The sequence below is a fragment of the Sparus aurata genome, chromosome 14, assembly GCF_900880675.1.
Source record: "Sparus aurata chromosome 14, fSpaAur1.1, whole genome shotgun sequence".
NCBI lineage: Eukaryota > Metazoa > Chordata > Actinopteri > Spariformes > Sparidae > Sparus > Sparus aurata.
The window spans coordinates 2,535,270-2,554,148 of NC_044200.1; the positions used below are offsets into that span (position 1 = coordinate 2,535,270).

At 43.7% G+C, this 18,879-nt stretch overlaps 2 protein-coding genes across 4 annotated transcripts in view; both read left to right on the plus strand.

Moving 5' to 3' along the window:
• The first annotated feature begins 3,173 nt into the window (after positions 1-3,173).
• mrps33 (mitochondrial ribosomal protein S33) lies at positions 3,174-12,774 on the plus strand. 2 transcript variants are annotated; one of them, XM_030440676.1, is made up of 3 exons: positions 3,174-3,377; positions 11,371-11,590; positions 12,086-12,774. In XM_030440676.1, exons 2-3 carry the CDS (start codon positions 11,376-11,378, stop codon positions 12,189-12,191), a joined length of 321 nt encoding a protein of 106 aa, XP_030296536.1. In that variant the 5' UTR covers positions 3,174-3,377; positions 11,371-11,375; the 3' UTR covers positions 12,192-12,774. The 2 variants fall into 2 exon arrangements, with proteins under 2 accessions (XP_030296536.1, XP_030296538.1); XM_030440678.1 differs by having other exon boundaries at positions 3,180-3,377; positions 11,374-11,590.
• A 2,046-nt stretch (positions 12,775-14,820) lies between these two features.
• braf (B-Raf proto-oncogene, serine/threonine kinase) overlaps positions 14,821-18,879 on the plus strand; it is a 38,089-nt gene continuing 34,030 nt past the window's right edge. The window contains exon 1 of one of the 2 annotated variants that reach the window (XM_030439661.1): positions 14,821-15,103. In XM_030439661.1, coding sequence (XP_030295521.1) covers positions 14,948-15,103 — 156 coding nt within the window. In that variant the 5' untranslated portion in view covers positions 14,821-14,947. The remainder of the gene's footprint in view (positions 15,104-18,879) is intronic. The other variant, XM_030439663.1, reaches the window with a different exon arrangement.

The following is an 18,879-nucleotide window of genomic DNA, read 5'->3' on the forward strand; positions in this document are numbered from 1 at the left end:
CTGGCACCCTCTTGTGTTAATAAATTGTAAAGACACAATAGACACAATAAAAAAAATACTGCTGCCATGTAGAGTGAACAGACAGATGCCAGTGAAACCAAATGCATATTCAAATCCTTCAAGATCACAGTAAACACATTAAAGACAAATGGTATACATATGATATTCTTCCAGGATGGTACTATGCCTTCAGGTCTGCACTATTTCACACACAGATTTATAATCAAGCCTATTTTGACTTTACTAAGTGACAGGTATATTTGCAGATATTTGCAGACTTGGATAGCATTGCGGAGTTGGACAATGAAAAAGCTTTGAAGATGTCAAAAAACAACTCATGTCAATTACTTGGATTTAATTGTTTTCTAATGTTGATCTGTGTATTAAAAGTCATTTGAAGAATTTGAAATCATAACAGGTTCAATGTGGTTTGCAAAGCTAAGGAAAATTAGCATCCCGTGACTTTGCTGACAACTCATTCTCATCTCAAAGGTCAAGGTTGATTTATTTATCAACTATATGTACTAACCTTGGCTTATTTTATCATTCTATAACACATGGTTGTATTTAGTCCATTTATGCTACACAAAACAGAAACAAGCATTATTTGTGGCTTTGGATGAACTGAGGATTGTCATCCTGGGGAAAGTTGCTGCTCTGTGGCGTATGCTTTTGTTAATCATGCCATTCACTAATGCAGGTGATTGTTATGCAGATGCAACAGCTGGTAGCTCCTTTAGACCTGTATCCACCACGACATCCAGGATCAAGCCATTCTGTCCACGGGCAGATCGTGCCGAGCTGACAGAGGACTAAAGCAGGGCGAGGGGCAGTGGACTCATCATGCTCTGACACAACATTCGGAAAATAATTCTTGGAACTATGATGTTTTCTAAGTTGTTCACAAAGCACCTTAAACCTTAAGACAGCCTCTAAGCTGAACATCCATTAGGAGGAGTGGGAAGAACTTTCAAAAGCTTTTTTTAGAGTTTTTTAGGAGAAAAAAAAATGGAGGGGGGTCCTTCCAACCAGCGTTCATCTCCATTGTGTTATAAATAGTGTGACATTACTGATAATGTCTGAAATCAAAACGTTTTAAGTTTAAAATGTTCACATTAGTAGAATTTTCAAATATAAATCAAATGAAAAACCAGAGTGATACAAACTAAAATATATTACTACATAACTTCACTGTCACATAATCCAAATGATATGGCCAGTGTCTATCAATACATAAAGGCTTGATTTAGCAAATGCTACTTGGAGCCTTGGCTGTTGCAAATGGTGTCACTATGTCCTCACATCAAAAGTTCAGTTTTAGGAGCAGTTGGAGCAACACTATCATAGACACGACCAAGAGGAGAGGAGAGTACTCAGAGAGGGACTGTCCTCCTGTGACAACACCTAAATAGATCTATTTAGCAGAGTTGCGAGCTGCAAGTTAAGTGTCTCAGTACTGGCCCACCAAAGGAAAAGGTCTTCTAATGTAGCCAATCACATTCTGATTTTAGAATTAGAGTGTTCTCATCACATCCATTGAATAACTATGACAGTTGTCCTCCTGTGACAACACCTAAATAGATGTATTTAGGCGTAATTTCACAGGCCACTGTTAAGGATATTTAGTGAATCACTTTAACAACTTTGTCTATCACACTTAAGCTAGCAGAGTTGCGAGCTGCAAGTTAAGTGTCTCCATTATTAATCCTAGACTGAATAATTAGGATTATAAGTATCTCGCGGTCCACTGACTGGGTAAAGAACATTCACGCTCTCTACAGCAAGGGACAGAGTCATCTGTACTTCCTGAGACGGCTGAGGTCCTTCAACATCTGCCGTACTATGCTCAGGATGTTTGATTAGTCTGTAGTGGCCAGTGCTTTCCTCTATACTGCTGTGTGCTGGAGCAGCAGGCTGAACAGACTGGTCCACTAGGGCAGTGACGTTGTGGGAGTGGAGCTGGACTCTCTGACTGAGGTGTCAGAGAGGAGGATGCTCTCCAAAGTGCATGGCGTCTTGGATAATGGCTCCCATCCACTCTATGATGTGGTGGTCAGCCACAGGAGTACATTCAGCACTACACTGATCCAACCAAGATGCACCACAGAGCGCCACAGGAAATCCTTCCTGTCTGTGGCCATCAAACTGTTCAACTCCTCGCTCTGAGTGTCAGACACTCTGAGCCAATAGGAGGACTCTGGATGCTTTGTTTCTCTCTTTTGTATTTAATGTGCAATAATTACAACAAATAATTTGCAATAACCCATATTTCAACTAGAGCATTATTTATTACACTCTATCTATAGATGTAAATTGCTTATATAGGCTATGGTTTTATTATTCTGCTTTTCAATGGGAGCAGCTGTAATGCAAGGGTTAGGGTTAGGCAATCCCTAATATTAATTGTTTTTCATAATGTGAGCATGGCAGAGTGAGTCGCTTAATTAAGGGAACTTGGGCCCCAAGTACTATGATCACAATATAATTTGTGTTATCATTTGTGGTCCACTATCAAAGATTCAGTTTTGGGCCCACCAAAGGAAAAGGTCTTCTAATGTTGCCAATCACATTCTGATTTTACTGAGTGTTCTCATCACATCCATTGATTATTTATATGAACTATGACAGTTTTCCTGCAAGTGAGGATGTTGCTTAGCCTTGGTGTAGTGTAGTGTACATATTAGGTCCTTGGTTAAAATGTTGTCATAATTTCACACCAGAACCAGCGGCAGCCAGTTACACATATTTTTAAAATATATTCATAATATACTTTAACATGTAAGTGAACCTTTGATACTTTAGTTCATTGAATATCAAATACATTAAGCCTTTTAATCAAGTATCAAGCTTTTTTTTGTTTTTTAAGCCTACTTTTGCAATATTGCTTAGCACGCACGTCAACTAGTTTACGCTACATTCGGGCAGACTGATAACCGGAACTCTCTGCATAACTTGACAAACCCCCCGATCTCTTTAGAACGACGGACTTCCAGCAAGCGCTGGATTCTGGACTGCATAAAATACATGTTATACTTAATTTAGACTGACAGGCTGCCTGCGTTCATTTGATGAAAGCTAATCAATACATTCACATGTAATAAAATGTTCCTTGTTGGAAATAAAATACCACGTTACAGAAACGAGTTTCCTTTAAACGTAACAGGAAGTAAGAGCAACTCACCAATCAGCTCCAAGGAAAATGTGTCATGCGCGGTCTGTAATGGCAGGGTGGCGTGTGAAGGTTAACGTTAGCTCAAACACAGTTACAAATAAGTGAACTGTGTTGTAATTTGACTACAGTTCACTGAGCTCTAACGTACAAGCGTTGAAACTGCGTGTCAATAAACATCGTCCTTCGTCACAAGCCACAGACTCAGGTAAGAAACCATGTTATCATTGTTAACAAGGCTAACTGAGCACATGACGAGCTGCCATCAGTGACATGAGGAGTTTTCATCAAGGGTTAAGGGAAGTAAAAACACGTTAACTTAGTTAACAACCAGCTTCATGACTATATTCCCACTAACATGAACTCACTGTTTGAGGTCAATGTGAAATGACAGATGTGAACAGACTGACAGCATGGTCGCTTAAATGTAACGTTAGATCCTCGTAACGTTGTTTTATGATACCAGACACGGCTTTTGCTCGATGTTGTACTCTATACGGTCTTCTTATTGAATTTAATTTCCTTCCATTTATGAATGTGACAGCGTGATGTCATGAGCACAGACTGAACTTAAAATAATAACAATATCAACAGCATGGCCGAGGTACAACACAGTTACAACACTTCTCGTTGGAAAGTCACCTGAATTCTGGTACAGGTCAAATGTTTCCAGTCAAGATCAAACTGAGTGTCTGTGTTGATTGCTTTCTTTTAACAGCTTCATGTTATTGCTGCACAGCATACTGAAACTGTAGAATCGTAAAGTAATATGTTCAATGGCAGAATAATTCATCTTAAAAAATATGACCTGCATATCAGCCACACGTTTTAAAAAATGAACTCACATTATGAACAGAGAGTGACGAAACGACATTGTTCACATTTTGCGAGAGACGTCTCTGTACTGTGTTGCAGAAATATCTACTGAATTTACATAGCATGCTAACCAGCTAGTCTCAGCCACTCCAGTCTTCTAATACCACCACTGGGAGATGTATAGCTTTCAAAAGAATAGACTCACAAAATGGACATTAAATAGTTTGTTTTTCTAACTGAACAGCAAAATCCAACTACACACCAGCTGAATGCAAGTTTCTCTCTTTCACAGAACATAGACAGGCTCAATTTCCTCGTTCACTCATCGTAACAAACTTTTTTTTCAGAGTCCCAGTCATGATTTGTCTTCCACAATCAACTCTGGTTTGGCTGAAATAAATCCTCCAATTTACAGAGTAAGATGCGGAAATATTCTGGCAGATTCGTGTCTTGTCCACGGCTGCCGTGTCTTCTTGTCCCTTGAGTCATAGACTTGGTCAGAGCTAGAGATGTAACGGTATGAACATTTCACACCGCGGTAATAGTGACCAAAATTATCACGGTTATCGGTATACCACGGTATTTTTTAAAATGTCTTCAAAATGTTGAAAAACATTGATAAATTGAAATAATTTCATCAAGATTTATATTTAAATATATGTATTATATATTAAAATTGTTCAAATCCAAAACCTTAACAAAACACTGCAAAATCAACATTAAATAATTATAAAAGAATGTATCAAAGCTGTGCAAAATAGGTCATTGGCTTTTTGTGATGAGGCAGCCTGTTTATGAAACGTGTCCTTTAATGTCTGCATTACAGTGGTAGAATGAGATGTAGTGGCAGCAGCACTCGATTGGCCAGCAGACCCTCTCTGTGAAAAAAATGAATAGAAAATGTCATTATTAATTATTACTGTCACTGGTACTTAATACTACGGGTGCAACCAACAGATCACAAAACTCACAATTTAGATCACATCACTTTTGTGAGGAACAGGTTGGATCATTTTTTAGATAAAAAAAAAAGGATTATTGTTGTTAAATGAATTATGAATACTCTATTTTGGCTCTTATTTCTATCTAGACACTTGTTATATTCACCATTTTATATTATTCTTTATATACAGTCTATTCTACAAATAATCCACAAGTGTTATATATTTCTGATATTACTTATATATTGGCTGTCTGTCTGCATGTCTGCCTGCTCGTCTGTTGTCAGTGGACTCGGTCAATCTGATTGGTCAGATGCTGCTGAGCCACAGGTAGATGCTGCTCAGGTGAGCGGAGCTGAGATGAAAGTCAGTCATCTCAGTCAGTTTGTGTTCACTAACTCAGTCCACCCAGTACGTGTTTGTGTCAAATCCTCCTCACTGCAGCTCTGCATCGATGTTTGGGGAATTATTACGTCGACTTTAAAAAGTGAAATCTACAGTTAATAAGCGGTTCAGATAACGAGCCAAATCACGGATCAACTTCGTTCTGTTATACCACTATCTGGTCAGTTTACATTAGTGACAACAGCAAATTAGACAGAGAAAACTCGACATAAACATACATCATGCACACAAGCTTGAGGTTAATTTACCTTGCATTTGCTGAACAGTTGCGGGTGATGGTCATAAAGTGAAAGTAAGTAAATTGGAGGTGTTGCCGCCCCTCGCAACAACTTTCTTCTTGCAGCTCCTGCAGACAGGGCTGCCATCCTCGACCAGCTGTCCCTCCCTGAGCATTCTTATAACAACCACAATACGCCCAGACTGCAGATTTGGTTCTCTTTGAAGGCGAAAAAATGCCGTGAGGACCGCTACTATCACGTCCTCCCTCCGCAGTGTCTTCTTCACTACATAACAAGCGCACGTTGCACGCTGCGCATGCGCCGCAAGTTTTCCACACCGTGGTTACCGACCACGGCGGTTACCATGGTAATTAAAACTTAAACGGTAACCTTCACCGTCGGGAATTTCACCGTGGTTTACCGTGACTCCGGTAACCGTTACATCCCTATTCTTCACCCAGCGAACGTGTGTTCTCCACAGCAGGAGACACTATCTCACGCATCCTGCCTGAGAAGGCTGATATGATCATTTTCCTAAACAAGAACTGGTTCTGATTTTATACTGTACCTGCCGCTAATCTGGACTGGGTTTTACAAGTTGTTTCTTATTGTTTATTTGCTATTCTGCACCAGGTTAGCTCATCAGTGGGAGCACGGTAATATGTTTAAGTACCTGGCAGCATCATACACTCATGTGTAAATGTGTTTTCATAAATAAAGCTCTCTTGAGGAAAGTGTACCCCTGTGAAAATGTATTCATAATTTATAATATTTATATTCAAGTTCATAGATTTGATATTTATATTGTAGTTGAAAACAGCCCTGTGAGAAATTAGTACTAAAGTTCATAAAAGGTAAAAAGTTCATAGAATTAAAATTGATGGAGAAGGTCAGACTATTTCATTCAGAAAGACCGTTGGTTAGCTAGCTCATTTAAAATATCCTAAACTTTTTTGACCCTGCCTCTTAAAAGAATCGGAATTGAGAATCGTTAGGAACCGGAATCGGAATCGGAATGATACCCAACCCTAATTGGCGAACCGTACCTGTGTGAGTGGAAAAGCTGGTGGTGAGGAGCGGAGGTGTGTCGGTCTGATGGTGTTCACAGTGTGATAACTAAACAGAGATGCTTCCCTCAACAAATTAAAGAGAAATGTCCCACAAAGCAACATTACAGGACAAAACAACAGTAATGTAGTATGTGATGGTGTCTTTGGCACCTTATGTGAGGAAAACAATACCACAATATAAACAGTACTGGCAAAACACTTTAACTCACCATGTGTTTGTCTCCTTCCACTATTCTCTTTGTTTCTGTATTGAAAAAAACAAACACGTTGAAAAACAACACAAACGTCATTGTCACGATGTGCTCCACCACGCCTCTTTAGGATCCAGAGTGCTAGCTTGCTTTGTGAATTACACTCTGGTGCGTCTTTACGCCGGAGCTGCTTAGTTCTGTGTGAACAAACAACAGTGTAGAATTGGCGCACCGCTGCTGTGGTCATGCAGAGACTATGTGCAAATGGCTCGTCTTTCACGGTCGCAGCCCAATGGTTGAGGGTTCTGAAGACCCCCAGCTTGTGCTCCAGTGGGTAATGAGAGTCGAAGGGCAAGTACTGATTTGTAGGTTTTCTGAACACCTCAATGTTGAGGCATTTGTCTTCTTCAATGTGTAGTGCACAGTCTGAGTGGTGCTCCTTCCTTTCTCTGAGAGTCCATAGATACATGGGATTGCTTCCCCTTGTCTGTTATATAATATCCTGTCAATGGCTTTGTCCTTTTCCAGTTTTTGCAGATTTTCTATAACCTTCTTCTTGTAGCTACTGGTAGGATCTCGCCTCAGTGACTCATGGGTGTTAGTATCACTAAGCAGATCAGTGAGTTTGGTGTGGTAGTCTGCTGTGTTTAGCACCATAGTGCATCTCCCTTTGTCTGCCGGTTAGATTCTCTCTGAAGGAACCTCCAACCTCATTACTGAGGAAAGGAAGGCCCTTGCAACACTCAAAAGAAACCTCACCATCTTCCCGGCAAGGAAGGAGTACTGCTCAGACCCAACAGCAGCAGCAGCATCAACTCAGTTACCTATCCAAGCACTTAGCCAATATCCTAGCTCTTTTGGTCGGTAACACTCAACACCATCACAAACTCTCACGATTTCGCCAACAAGGTGAGAGAAATAATACTGGACTCTGATGAAGCAATGGTTTCTAACAATGTCACATCCCTTTTTACATGCATTGCCACTCAGGAAGTGGTAAATGCGGTGAAGAAACCCCTGCTTCAGGACAGCACTCACAAAATTCATCAAGAGGGGTTAGGGCACTAGGCTCTGGTCTCTGTCTTGCTCATGTTCTGACTTCAGTCAACCAGACAAGGAAGGGGTGCAGTCAGTCCGCCAGGAGGCCGGCTGAGGTATTAGGTTTTGATTTGTGTTTATTTGATGGATGCGGTAGTCCAGTTTTCGTGGCTTCATTTCAATAAGGTTTAGTTGTTTTGTTGTTAGGGTAGAGAGATTTGGCTGGTCCATCAGTTTGTTTGTTTGGTTTGTTAAATAATACATTTACATTATTTTAAACTGCAACTTGCTTGTTTGTCGTGTGTTAGACCTCACTTGAACGGGGTCGTAACAACCACATTTGTGCATTACTTGACCTGTCTGACGACCACCTACTTGGTCTAGTGGATTCTGACTTTGCTCATCTTTCCAAACACTTGTTTGAACAACTTTTTGTAGCCTTTCAGCCATTGAGGTATTCAACAATCTTTAACTCCTTTAACACCTCTAACAGATGAGTTGTATTAGCCGAACTACAGTAGCCCCATTCACACTGGCTTTTGGGTGCGGCTTTAGTACGCCAATTTCCCGCCTCCGTCTCAGTGTGAATCTCTTGGAGGCGACGACGGGTGAAATTTCGCTCCTGCCATGATCTGCCTCTGGAGGTAGTATCAGGGCCATATTATTTGAGAACCGAACCAGTGTGAACGGATAAGCCGGCTTCGCGTATTGGGGGCGTGTCGATCGGACGGTCAGTTAACTGCACAGGTCCTTCACTCAATGAAATACAGAGAAATGTCCCACAAAGCAACGTTAGATGACCAAACAAAAGTAGCTTAGTGACTCTAACTGTCTTTGACAACTTATATGAGGAAAAAAATACCACAGATATACGTGGAGAAGCGTCCATCCTCCCGCCCGTCCTACCGATTCTTACTCTGCCCGAAAAACAGCCTCTGTCACCGGCAAAAAACTTTAACAGTGAACTTTCCCCCCGAAAATGTCCACTTCCTGATGTCAAAGTCAGGTCATAAAAATGTGAGCTTGATATGACATGTATTGTTGAACAGTAAATATGGTATGTCAGATGTGTACAAATGTGAAAGAATCACTAGTTTGAGTGCCAATACAAAATCAAACCTGTGTCCAGTACATTGTTTACAGCTAAAACAGCCTGTGCTAAAATTGACCCCAAAGACCACTCACTCATACAAGTGTGTAGAGGACATTAAAAAAACACATCATCAGGTTCATTTTATGTTTACCTACTTGCTACCATTACATTTGGAAATGTAAATGAATATGAAGCAAAAAATGATGATGTCAATAATGTATAAAGTGGCATTAATTATTGACCCTAAAGATAATTGGAAGGTTAATCAACAAATTCAGTGCTTTATCATCAATATATATATATATTTTTTAAACTCTCAAATAATCAATGTCTGTATCATCTTTAAATTTGCAAACCAACCCTCAGAGCTAATGTTGACGCTAGTTCACTGCCTGATGATTTGACACTACACACAGGGGAGTGAGGCTTCACACACAAACAGCCTTGAGTGTTCAGCAGATCCACCTGTCAGTAGGGAACATTTGACAGGGCTCGACAGTGCGACTGTTTTGCTCGCATTTGCGAGTTGATTATTTCCAGTGCAAATAGAAAATTACATTCAGTCACATCAGTGCGACTCCGACAGAACCTGTAGTACATGCACCGTTTTGCTGTTTACGTGAGCACTGAGCAGTAAACACCCACACTTTTTCTGCCATTTATCCGCAGTTTTGCACAAACGCCTCACTACAGTGGCTCAGTTTTTCTGGCTTCTCTAGTCTGCGCTCACTGCAGCTGCCTCCTCTCCCCCCTCCCTCTCCTGTTGCTGCTTCAAACATGACACCGGCTTTGGGACTGACCGGCTGATGATTTGCTGTTCTGCCTTAAGTCCCGCCTCTCTTGCTGTGTTAGATTTATTGTTCAGCTCGTGCTGATGATGCAGGAACAAACGTAAAATACCGAATAATAGCCGGTGCGTTTATTTGTTTCAATCACTTAACAGACCAGGCGTTTATTTGGTACAGGCGTTTAATTCCCTCCTCACAAAAATCCGGATGAAAATGTCACAAACTTCTCCAGCTTCTCTGTGAATTATCTGGCATCCTTCTGGACACAACACGTGAAAAAGGCGAAGAAGAAAAACGTGCAGTGTCAGTGGTCACGTCTTCTTCCTTGATGTTTTTTCAAAATAAATTAGACTCGCAAGACAAGCATATATATAGTTTATTATTATTATTATTATTATTATTATTATTATTATTATTATTATTATTATTACTATCTTTTTTTCTGCATATTCTTGACTTTGAATGGGAACTGCTGTAAAGCATTTCTGTTTCTGATTCATATATAATGCAGTCAGTTGTCCATATTTTAAGTTAAATTAAATGAATCAAGACAGATGTCACATTTACATGTCAGGGTGTGGTTATCATAGGTGCCTTTAAAAAATGATCCACCACGGTCAGCCTTCGCCGGAAACTGCAGACATACTTAACAATACATTACGCCGTCGCGTTGGTTTAGCCAGGTATAATGATCCCTCCACTTCGGGAGAATTAATGGTACTGTTTGTACAGTGCTTTCAGAAAATCAATCACCTGAAAAATGATAACAGAATTATAGGAGTGAGAGAAATGATACATCTCAAAATATTAAATATGTTGTAATTTCAATTTTGAAATGTTAATACTTGTTATTACGCAAACCCCTATTACTTTTTGCCATCATTGTCAGATCATACTGATTTTGCAGGGACCGACTCTCTAAACAATTAAATGGGAACAATTTCAGTTTATAAACAAGTCTTTTTTTTTCTTTTTTTTTTCCAGAAAAACAGTTATTTTAATTTTTTTCGTGGCTGGGCCACTATAATTACACATGGGGCCAGTAAAACTCGAATCTACTGGCCAAGCGGGCCAGGAAGAAAAAAATGTTATGTTGGACACTGGGAGGCAGCCGGGGCACTGTAGCTGTGAAGCTTTAAGACCTCCACACGAAGCAGCCTGGCCGTGTCCACAACAGAGGACCTGATGCGCATCAGCCTCGAGCGGCCTCCACTGGAGAGCTATGACCCAAGTCCAGCCGTAGAGAGGTGGCTTAGCTGCAAGCAGGTCAGGAGACCAGACTATGTTGACTGCTGGAGCAGGGACATTCTTCCAGTTTAAAAGAGCCAGTTATAACATTAAACATTTGTCTACAGGGTTAGGATTAGGCTAAATAAGTACTTTTATTTGTTTGAAAATGACGTTTTTACCAAAATTGCTGAAATTTCATTGTGCTACTAAAAAATGTTGTGTGCTACTAAATTTTTCAGCATGGTAGCACAGTGCTACTTGGAAAAAAGCTTAGCGTCAAGCCCTGTTTGATGTAATACCTCACAGGATGTACTCTAAACACAAGGCTCAGTTTCTCACCTGATCAAGTGTTCTATAGAATTTATGCTCTACCTGTCTCAAGTCAAATTCTTTTCTGTCACCTCTGTTCAGCAGCCATGGCTGGTCTGTCCAGCTATGCCGTGCGCATGGCCAGACTGAGCGCACAGATCTTTGGTGAGGTTGTGCGTCCGACAGACTCCAAATCTATGAAGGTGGTCAAGCTGTTCCAGGAGCCTCCCATGGCCCAGAGGAAGGAGGTGTATGACTGGTACCCACAGCACAAGATTTACTTCGCCATGACCCAGAAGCTTAGATTCATGGGACTGTTCAGGTACTTTAAAAAACTAGAATATACCTCCCACACTGAAACAAACCTGGTAAAATTTACATTTCCACTGCACTCATTCCATCAGTACACTTTGCCTCTTCTTTGACCCTTTTTTGATGACTGTTAAGCAAATGTCACAGAGACTCAATCTCTCAGTCAAATGATGTACAAGCCTACTGGCACCATGGAGCTGTGCTCTCCACTCATTTTGTACTGCCCTGAGATATCGATGTCTTTTTTATTAATGTCCTACTTGTTGTTGTCTAATATGTTTAGTGACACCTAGTTTCACCTCTGGGGGATTCATATTGGTATTTTGGATAGTATTGAATTGTATTGTGATGACCTAACATCTTAACAGCAAAAAAATAAAAAAATACCAATCAGTGAGTGAGACTGGTATTTGAGTTAAAAGAAGGAAATGTAAGCATTACTGTGGAACAGACCCTCAGAAAGCATGGTGAAAGTTAGAATAAAAAGTTTGCTTTTCCCTCTCAGAGACGAGCACGAAGACTTCAAGGAGGAGATGCGTCGCCTGAGGAAACTGAGAGGAAAAGGGAAACCGAAGAAGGGAGAGGGGAAAAGAGCGGGCAAGAAAAAATGAGCTACGACAGCTCTTCATCTCCATACACCTCCACAGGACTCATGATATTTTATTCTGTTTATGGAGGCAGACATCATTGGACTATCTACACAATCACTGTGGGGACATGCTAATCCTGAAAGAATTCCATTGGCCTGGTCAGGACTGTCCAGTCGCTTTGTCTGAAGCTTGTCAGTGTTGGCAAGAATAACACCTTAGGTCAGCATTACATAGGAAACATTCTCATTATGTTGGTCGTATTAAAGCGAATTCCATCCTTTTATTATTGAACAGACTTTTGCAAAGGGTGAAACAGTAGAGCAACAAACAGCCAATCAGATGATGACGTGTAGCTTCGAGTTGGGAACCACCAAAACAAGCTGATACTGTGATAGTCTGAAAGCATATGTGACAAGACATGTGCAGTATGACCACTTCCAAGGTCTATGGAATATTGGCACATTTCTGTTGCAGCTATATTGTACCTCATGTCAACTTGCAGGTATTAGCTGCATGTTGTCTGTAAATGGAATAGTTGGAAAATGATTCAAAGAAAGGGACATCTTTCATGTTATCAAAATAAACTTGATGTGAGTAATGTGAAGTGTACAACACTCTTTGTGCCTGCTGGTCAAACACACTACGGCTCAACTACAACACAGGACACGGATGTCGGTAAAATACACCCCTGATCTAGATAAAGTGGGCCGCTGTGTAAATCGCCAATTAAACAGAATGCTGTCATTAGCTAATGAACTGTAGTGTTCCCAATCATGTGTTTGACAAAGCGTTGAACCTCACCCATCCTTGCTTGTGAACGACTGAGCCTTTTGAGGATGCCCCTCTCAAACGCAGTCATAATACTCTCACCTGTGACCAATCAAGCTGTCGGAAAGTTCCAAACAGGGACTTTTGGAGCATCACTTAACTTTGCCGGTCTGTTGCTGCCCCTGTCTCAACTCGTTTGAAACATGCTGCTGGCATCATGTTCAGAATAAGCATATATTTACAAAAATCAGTGAATCTGTCTGATTAAAGAACATTATGTACGTTTTTCTGAATTATTGTTAGAGCTTGAAAATAATTAGAATGGTACAGTGTCTGTAATATGATGAAAGGTGTCTGTCACAGCCAGTGAAGTAGGGTGACAGTTTATTTACACTAAACTGTGTCAGGATTACATAGTTATAAAAACCCGCACTAGGATTACACAGAGGTCCGCGAGTTATTACCCTTATTTGTATTGTCTTCTGTAAATGTTTGTTAGTATGCATTATGCTAAATATAATGATAATGATGTTGATAAACAAATAAACACGTCTTTATGTAAATAAAGATTGCTTTCCTGTATTATTGGGGAGTATGAATAGCTTCAGGTTTGACCTTTCATCAGGTCATTTAAACTGTAGCTGTGCATAATGGCTGTGCCACATGATGGCTACGACATTGACAGTGCGCGATTAAGGCAGAAGTGTGTTAGTACCGGGACCGTACTGATGATGTTGCCCATGATGATGCGCGCTCTGGCTGGGATCCCCTCTCCTCCTCCTGAGGCTCACACTGTGTGCTTCTTGGCCTCTCGCTTTAAACCAGACCACTTTTTTGAACTCGTCCAAAGCCCGCGGCTCTGAGCTTCACCGCTTCTGTAGCATTCCGCCATTCCACGTGCTTCGTTGTGTTGCTCATGCCAGAACTTCAGCCCCCAAATAATATCTTATATCTTGTTCATCTGTCAGTTTGATCAATATTTACTTTAAGTTCACAGTGGCACTTCTTCTTCCACTCCTTCTGTTGATTGCGCGATTTCTCCTCAGAATTTACTGACCCCAGTCCCGTTATAGACCAGGTGACGGGGGGCGTGTGTGAAGGCATCTATAGTACATTTTGGGGATGTTCAGACGGCTCGGATGGTTGAGATGTGGGAGGAAAGGACGAGAAGGAACAGACACCTGTATACAGTTTTATACATGGACCCTGGTACTCCTGTAACACCACCAGACCCATTATAGACACATCAAAATCAAATCAATACAGCAGAATCAGAGATGTCACCTCATTTAAAAAAAAAAAACAACCCTTTATTTAAGAGTGAAAACACTAAGGGGACAGAGGGACTGTTCATAGAAAGATAGATATCATCAGTCAGGTTTCAGGGGGGAACGTTTGGAAATGACTCATGTTATTCACTAAGTTGAAGTGAGTTTAGTTCTGAGAGGAGAGACAAACTGAGGATTTCTGTCTGTGAATAAAGCATGTATGATACAGTGTGATGAAGCTGCTCACAGACTCACAGAGAGGTGTCAACTATAGAAGAGTGTGCTGCCGCTGAGTGACGTCACTGGAGGCAGACACACAAGGCTTCTGCTGCTCTTTCACATGCTCCCCCACACCTGGACACGTGTTCAACACCTGGACACGTGTTCAACACCTGGACACGTGTTTAAAACACTTTTTAGAAGACGGGAGGTTTAAATTTGACATCATCTTATCAGCCTGTGGCAAGTTTAAAGCACAGAGTAATGACATATGTAAACCTTAATGAGTCTGTTTCCACGATCTACTAATAAATGTAGCGAGGGAGTAAACAATAAACCGCTCATGATCATTATAATAAGGATGCTGGCATATTTTCGGCAGGTTAGTGGGAGTTGTTCTGTGTCAGCCAGCCGCTACAGAGGCTTGGGAACTCCGTCCTGCGTCTCTGTCTCCCCCTCCTGTCCTCAGCAACAGCCTGCGTTTCCCTCTATTATTTTCCACTCAGTTTCTCGCAGTTTAAAATGGCGGCGTTGAGCAGCGCCGAGTCCCCACCGCCCGTCTTTAACGGAGACACCGTGGAGCGGGAGCCGGGCAGGGAGCCGGGCCTGGAGGAGCTGGGTGCCGGGCTGGACTCCTCCTGCACGTCGGGGATCCCCGGAGGTCCGCAGGATGAGGAGGTATGTTCTATGGCGGCGGGGTAGCGGGTCTAAGCAGGGGACACGGGCTCCGAGAGGAGGTAATTGGATGTAAATCTTCAGGAAACACCGGCTGTAACATGGATCGTGGGGGATGCGGTGCAGGGGGTCGGACGATGCACTAAATGTAAAGGATCGGTGGGAGCGCGGGGCTCCGTCGACCCTCCGCCGCCACTGAAAAGGAAAATGCGACAGACTCCTGTAAGCAGGATGGGAAGGCTGGATTCGGCGGAGCCTGTGTTTATTTCGGGCCTGCTTTATTCCATTCGCTCCTGGCTTCGTTTTCCAGCCTCACTGCAGCTGCAGCCTGGTGCGCCAGCAGAGCACACACACACACCGCTGTTGACGCAACAAAGACACGCAGTTACACGCAGTTACACGGCTCTAACGCGCTGTAGTGGACTGTAATGTGGCCAAAGTTTCATCCCCATCAACCCACCGAGGACCTCTGCCTCCACAGGGTGCTGATGGTGATGGAGGTGGAGGCTAGCTCAAGTCGTGCCTGTGTTTTATAGTTAGCTCTACAGGCTACTTTTATTTATATTACAGGCTTTACAGTCACCGCCCCCACGTCCACAGACACACACAAACACACACACACACACACACACACAGGCGGAACCATCAGCCAGGCTGTGTCCTCATCAGTGAATTCACAGTGAGCATGTAGCCTCAGTGTGCAGGTTAGAGGCCTCACTGCTGGACCAGCAGGCTCCATCACACTTACAGCCACATTCAGCATCATTCAGCATCACACTGCTAATATAAACTGTCCTACCTCTACCTTACCACAGGGATAAACACGTTATGTATCCCACGTATAAAATGAGAAATGTCTCATTGTGAACAGCTATCTCAGACTTATGTGGCCCCTGGCCCCATTTTAAAGTCCACAAAAGAGTTGTGTCAGTTAATAATGCCATAGTTTTATTATTCATCTATTTTCAGAGGAATAGACGATACAGAAATGCTGATATACACATTGAGCCCTTGTGGAGGATGTATTAACGCTAACATGGTGTTTTCTACCTGTGGAACTTTAAAAAAGCTCCCCAGCAGCAGCAGCAGCAGCAGCAGCATGTGTGGCTGTCTGTGCTGGTCTGGTCTGTGCCGTGCTGGTCTGGTCTGTGCTGGTCTGTGCTGTGCTGGTCTGTGCTGTGCTGTGCTGTGCTGGTCTGTGCTGTGCTGGTCTGTGCTGGTCTGGTCTGTGCTGTGCTGGTCTGTGCTGTGCTGGTCTGTGCTGTGCTGTGCTGGTCTGGTCTGTGCTGTGCTGGTCTGTGCTGTGCTGGTCTGGTCTGTGCTGTGCTGTGCTGTGCTGGTCTGTGCTGGTCTGGTCTGTGCTGGTCTGGTCTGTGCTGGTCTGTGCTGTGCTGTGCTGGTCTGGTCTGGTCTGTGCTGGTCTGGTCTGTGCTGGTCTGGTCTGTGCTGGTCTGGTCTGTGCTGGTCTGGTCTGGTCTGTGCTGTGCTGGTCTGGTCTGTGCTGTGCTGGTGTGGTCTGTGCTGTGCTGTGCTGTGCTGGTCTGGTCTGTGCTGGTCTGGTCTGTGCTGTGCTGTGCTGTGCTGGTCTGGTCTGGTCTGTGCTGTGCTGGTCTGTGCTGTGCTGGTCTGTGCTGTGCTGGTCCGTGCTGGTCTGGTCTGTGCTGTGCTGGTCTGTGCTGGTCTGTGCTGTGCCGGTCTGGTCTGTGCTGGTCTGGTCTGGTCTGTGCTGTGCTGGTCTGGTCTGTGCTGTGCTGGTCTGTGCTGGTCTGTGCTGGTCTGTGCTGTGCTGGTCTGGTCTGGTCTGTGCTGTGCTGGTCTGGTCTGTGCTGGTCTGGTCTGTGCTGTGCTGTGCTGGTCTGTGCTGGTCTGTGCTGTGCTGGTCTGGTCTGTGCTGTGCTGTGCTGGTCTGGTCTGGTCTGTGCTGGTCTGGTCTGGTCTGTGCTGTGCTGGTCTGGTCTGTGCTGTGCTGGTCTGGTCTGTGCTGGTCTGGTCTGTGCTGTGCTGGTCTGTGCTGGTCTGGTCTGTGCTGTGCTGGTCTGGTCTGTGCTGGTCTGTGCTGGTCTGTGCTGTGCTGGTCTGTGCTGTGCTGGTCTGTGCTGGTCTGTGCTGTGCTGGTCTGTGCTGTGCTGTGCTGGTCTGGTCTGGTCTGGTCTGTGCTGATCTGTGCTGTGCTGGTCTGGTCTGGTCTGTGCTGTGCTGTGCTGGTCTGGTCTGTGCTGGTCTGGTCTGGTCTGTGCTGTGCTGGTCTGGTCTGTGCTGGTCTGGTCTGTGCTGTGCTGTGCTGGTCTGTGCTGTGCTGGTCTGTGCTGGTCTGTGCTGTGCTGTGCTGGTCTGGTCTGTGCTGTGCTGGTCTGGTCTGTGCTGTGCTGGTCTGGGTCTGGTCTGTGCTGTGCTGGTCTGGTCTGTGCTGGTCTGGTCTGGTCTGTGCTGTGCTGGTCTGTGCTGTGCTGGTCTGTGCTGGTCTGTGCTGTGCTGGTCTGGTCTGTGCTGTGCTGTGCTGTGCTGGTCTGGTCTGGTCTGTGCTGGTCTGGTCTGGTCTGTGCTGGTCTGGTCTGTGCTGTGCTGGTCTGGTCTGGTCTGTGCTGGTCTGGTCTGGTCTGTGCTGTGCTGGTCTGGTCTGTGCTGGTCTGGTCTGTGCTGTGCTGTGCTGGTCTGTGCTGTGCTGGTCTGTGCTGGTCTGTGCTGTGCTGGTCTGGTCTGTGCTGTGCTGGTCTGGTCTGGTCTGGTCTGTGCTGGTGTAACGAAGTGCATTTCGTTACTTGTACATTTTGCACATGTGGGTAATTATGTTCTTTTGCACAATAACTCGGAAGGTACAGTAATGACGGCACTTTGCACTTTAGTCACGATAGCACTTTATTTGCCAAGTTTGCACAGTACATTTTGCACATTGCGTATTTGCACAGTTCATACAGATATTTACAGTACTCTTTTATTGAATAGTTGAGTTATTTATTAGACCTTGTGACCGCAGGTGATTGCATGTCTTCGGGCAGGTGCGGCACTCGGCAATAGGCTCTGCCTGCAAGAGAGTAGAGCGAAGTTGAGCTCCGACGGAAAGACTGTGTGTAATTGAGAGGATAACAGTGTGAAGCATGTGCAGAGTTTATTGGTAAATATGTGTGGTGCAATAGCGGGTGGTATAAGTGTGAATGCTGTACGAGTACGAAGTTGTTTGTGTTAACACTTACCTGTCCGGTCCTGTGTCTGCTCCAGGGTGCGCGGCCAAAAGATTCCCCCGGGGGCACGGGCACCGTGATAAACGTTCCGGGAGAGACCAAGTGGCGGGATAGGAAGGGGGGGGGGGGATTTCAAATGTTTGGTGGTTCTGTTATTTATTGTAAATGTATTTTATAGATTTATTGGCAGGGGCACATCAGGAACAGAAGAGGGGTGAAGCGTTTGTGCTAAAGGTAAAAGGGGAAAGTGTCACTTGGTTGAATAGCCATTTGGGCAGATGTAAATTTACCTCAGTAGTGGAAGAGTCCAGTCATGGTTAATTGGTAGCACAGTATATAAGGCGCCATTTTACCATCTGTCGGTGTTGCTGGTTAAACCTATGACGCTCACCATACTTTCGTCTGTTGTCTGATATCTGAGTGCAGTGAATAAAGAAAATGTAAAATTGGAAAACCTGACCATCTCCTCGACTTTTCTTCGGCATCATCCAGCCGCTCACCGGTCGCCCTATCACAGCTGGTCTGGTCTGGTCTGGTCTGTGCTGGTCTGGTCTGTGCTGTGCTGGTCTGGTCTGGTCTGGTCTGGTCTGTGCTGTGCTG

Excerpts from the sequence above, each read along its gene's own strand:
- mrps33 (XM_030440676.1), top strand. The coding sequence starts at position 11,376 with ATGGCTGGTCTGTCCAGCTATGCCGTGCGCATGGCCAGACTGAGCGCA. Across the intron at positions 11,591-12,085 it reads AGATTCATGGGACTGTTCAG|AGACGAGCACGAAGACTTCA; the intron begins GTACTTTAAAAA and ends TTTCCCTCTCAG.